The 2,907-nt window shown below is 30.5% G+C and overlaps 1 protein-coding gene across 1 annotated transcript; it reads left to right on the top strand.

Annotated features, from left to right (window-relative positions):
• The first annotated feature begins 2,448 nt into the window (after positions 1 to 2,448).
• On the top strand, positions 2,449 to 2,907 carry LOC145590734 (F-box/kelch-repeat protein At3g23880-like). The gene has a single exon (XM_081647137.1). It carries the CDS (start codon positions 2,449 to 2,451, stop codon positions 2,905 to 2,907), a length of 459 nt encoding a protein of 152 aa, XP_081503263.1.

Raw genomic sequence — 2,907 nt, 5'->3', positions numbered from 1 at the left:
AATTATTATTGTTATTGTTATTATTACTATTTTAATTATGAAATTAGTGAAAGGGGATGCTCAAAGATAAGAAGAATAATAGAGGAGATATTTAGAGAGGCCCACTAACATGGTGATAATTTATGGTGAATTTGATATGAAAAAATTGTAATCATAAGCGTGATTTGAAAGTAAGACTTGGTCTTAATTTCGTGAAGGGTACATATCCTATTAATCTGTGGTGTGTTGGGGGATTTAATCAGAGTTCCTCAAGACATATCAACTAGTTTGCTCGTCTTAATCGCAACATCATCATCATCGGTACTCGATCTATCATCACAATGTCTTATGGTTACGGGTTGTTTTGCTTCGAAACCCGAGTGACTTGGTTTGTGGGCGATTGTAGGCCTAGCTAGCTTTAAGTTTATAAGTATATCAACGTTTGTCTTGTTAATTATTGTGTATTATAATGAAACAATGATTTCCATTTAATCCTTGGTTTATGCTTAAATTGCATCTTATCCTTGGATCCCTTGTACTAAGGATTAATTGATGAAACGTACAATAATTTTCTTTGAGTTTCCTTTATTTGACAGCTTTGAGCTGAGGTTGATGTAACAGAAACAAATAGTGCTACTATGTTAGGTCTACATGTAGTAAGATTGTGCTATTATTATATGCAGCTGGCTGATAGCACCAAAGATATGATATATATACAGTACAGAGAATTCAAAAGATCCCTAATGATATTTGGACTTTAATACGGAGTAACATTAACGAGGGGTACCCGACTACCGGGTACAAGAGTTATAAGAAGTAAGTGTATTGAAGATTGTATTCACAAGAATTTGACAACTGTACAAGTCGATATTGACCTTCATGGATGTGTTATGTATCTAATAGATCATACAAAACAAATTTAATATCCAATGAAAAATCAAACTAGTTTTCTTATGTATCTACTCCACCACAAAAATAATTGGTGATTGCATCTTTCTTATAAAAATGTAAGATATATAAAACTATAAGAAAAAAAAAAAAAAAAAAAAAAAAAGAGGGAATTGTATCCACCAATTTAAATGTTTGTTTATTAAACTTGAAGAATAATGTATACTTGAAGTACAGTATTAAACTTTGACCATAATGACATAAGATAATAGTAAAAAAAAAACTAAATCTTAGTTTGTTCAACTTGTAATTAGTCAAGAGAGTATTATATAACAGTAAAAACTACAACTTTTGTTGAATGAAAAACAGAATCATTCAAGAGAAGAACAATACTGTTTTGTTTTTTTTTGAGTGGATGGAAGAAAATGGAAGTAGGGCTATCAACTTATCTTTTTTCCAGGAGAAAAAAGTTGGGAGATAATTAATGAGAAGATATGGGAAGATTTTGATTCCAAGTTGAAAGGCCTTTCATAGGTTTGAAGAGCTACAACTTGTCCTAATATTATCCTATATATTCCCATATTATTAATTAGAAGATAATACACGTATGCATCACAATGGAAAACAATGAGGGTAAAATTGGTAAATAAAACAAAAGATGTTACGTACTGATTGGTCAGTTGGGTTTATGATTAAAGAAATTGAGAGGGCAATAAGGTCCATTATACTTCCATGGAATGGTAAACTAGCTACTTGTATAATGTCATCCGTTGTAAATTTGTAATGGTAGGCTAGATGGGATGACTGATTCTTGGCTTTAATTATGAAATGTTGAACATTTTGGTTTTTGGGTTTTATCTCAATTATTTTATACTTGAATAAACCATTATTTTTTCTTTTCTTCACTCTAAAGATTATGATAGTTGTATATGTAGTACTCAGTATAATTTTAATATGTTCGAGATCAGCATTCAAGTTTGTCTTCTCTCACAATTTCATATATTGCATATTTAGTTTCGTGCCACTTTATTATTTAACAAATAATATCTTAAATTTTCTCTTTTAATGTAAACTAGATATAGGATAATTTTTTGACAGAAAATTTGATTTGTATCCTTTTAAATAAATTAAAACAACTCTATCAATACAAAATACGTAACTTTTATTTTTAAAAGAATAACTTTTGATTATTTTAAGATATATTTTACTTGTACAATAGTAACAATACTCCTTGCAAATTTTGTTACTCCTATGACTTACGAATATTAGGAAAGTAGAAGCACTATACAAGAAACTCACAACCGCCTATAATATTTATTTCTCGTTCTCTATTTTTTGTACTCCCTGATTATTGTATTATTAAAAAAAAAAAAAAAAAAAAAAAAAAAAATCTCCCTGCAAAGTGCAAACCTATACAAATTTGTATTCAACCAATTCGAAGCTTATAAATTAACCAATACCCTGATTCTGTTCTGATAAACACCAATTCCCTAATTGAATTTTACAATTTTACTTTGAATAAAAAGAGAGATGAATTTCGCAGATGACAAGTATTTACCAATGGAGTTATGGACGGAAATTATGACGAGGCTGCCGGTGAAAAGCCTTTTACGATTCAGGTGTGTGTGCAAAATATGGTGTTCTTTAATTGATTCCCCAAATTTCACGTCTAAACATGTTGAATGTTACAACAACAATCACGACAAAACTCTTGTATTAACCATAGAAGATGTCGACCCTGCTAATGTTAATGATAGAGGATGCAAGTTCGGTCTACTTTATAATTACAGTTTTGAGATATATGTTGATAATCTGTATACAAGTCTCACTTGTTACGAATATGTTGGAGGTTGTAAAGGGTTGATGTTATGGTGTCAGAGAGTATTTGATGATGACAATACAAGGCTCAGATTGTGGAACCCTTGTACTAGAAAATCGTTAATACTTCCCCCGAATCCTTGGAATAGTACGAAAGCCCCTCTTTATGAACGGAAATATGGTAACCATCTTGTTGGATTTGCCGCTTCTAGTAATGATTAG

This window comes from Chenopodium album, chromosome 18 (genome assembly GCF_948465745.1).
Source record: "Chenopodium album chromosome 18, dcCheAlbu1.1, whole genome shotgun sequence".
NCBI classification, from domain to species: Eukaryota; Viridiplantae; Streptophyta; class Magnoliopsida; order Caryophyllales; family Amaranthaceae; genus Chenopodium; species Chenopodium album.
This window is presented reverse-complemented; position numbering and strand designations above follow the sequence as displayed.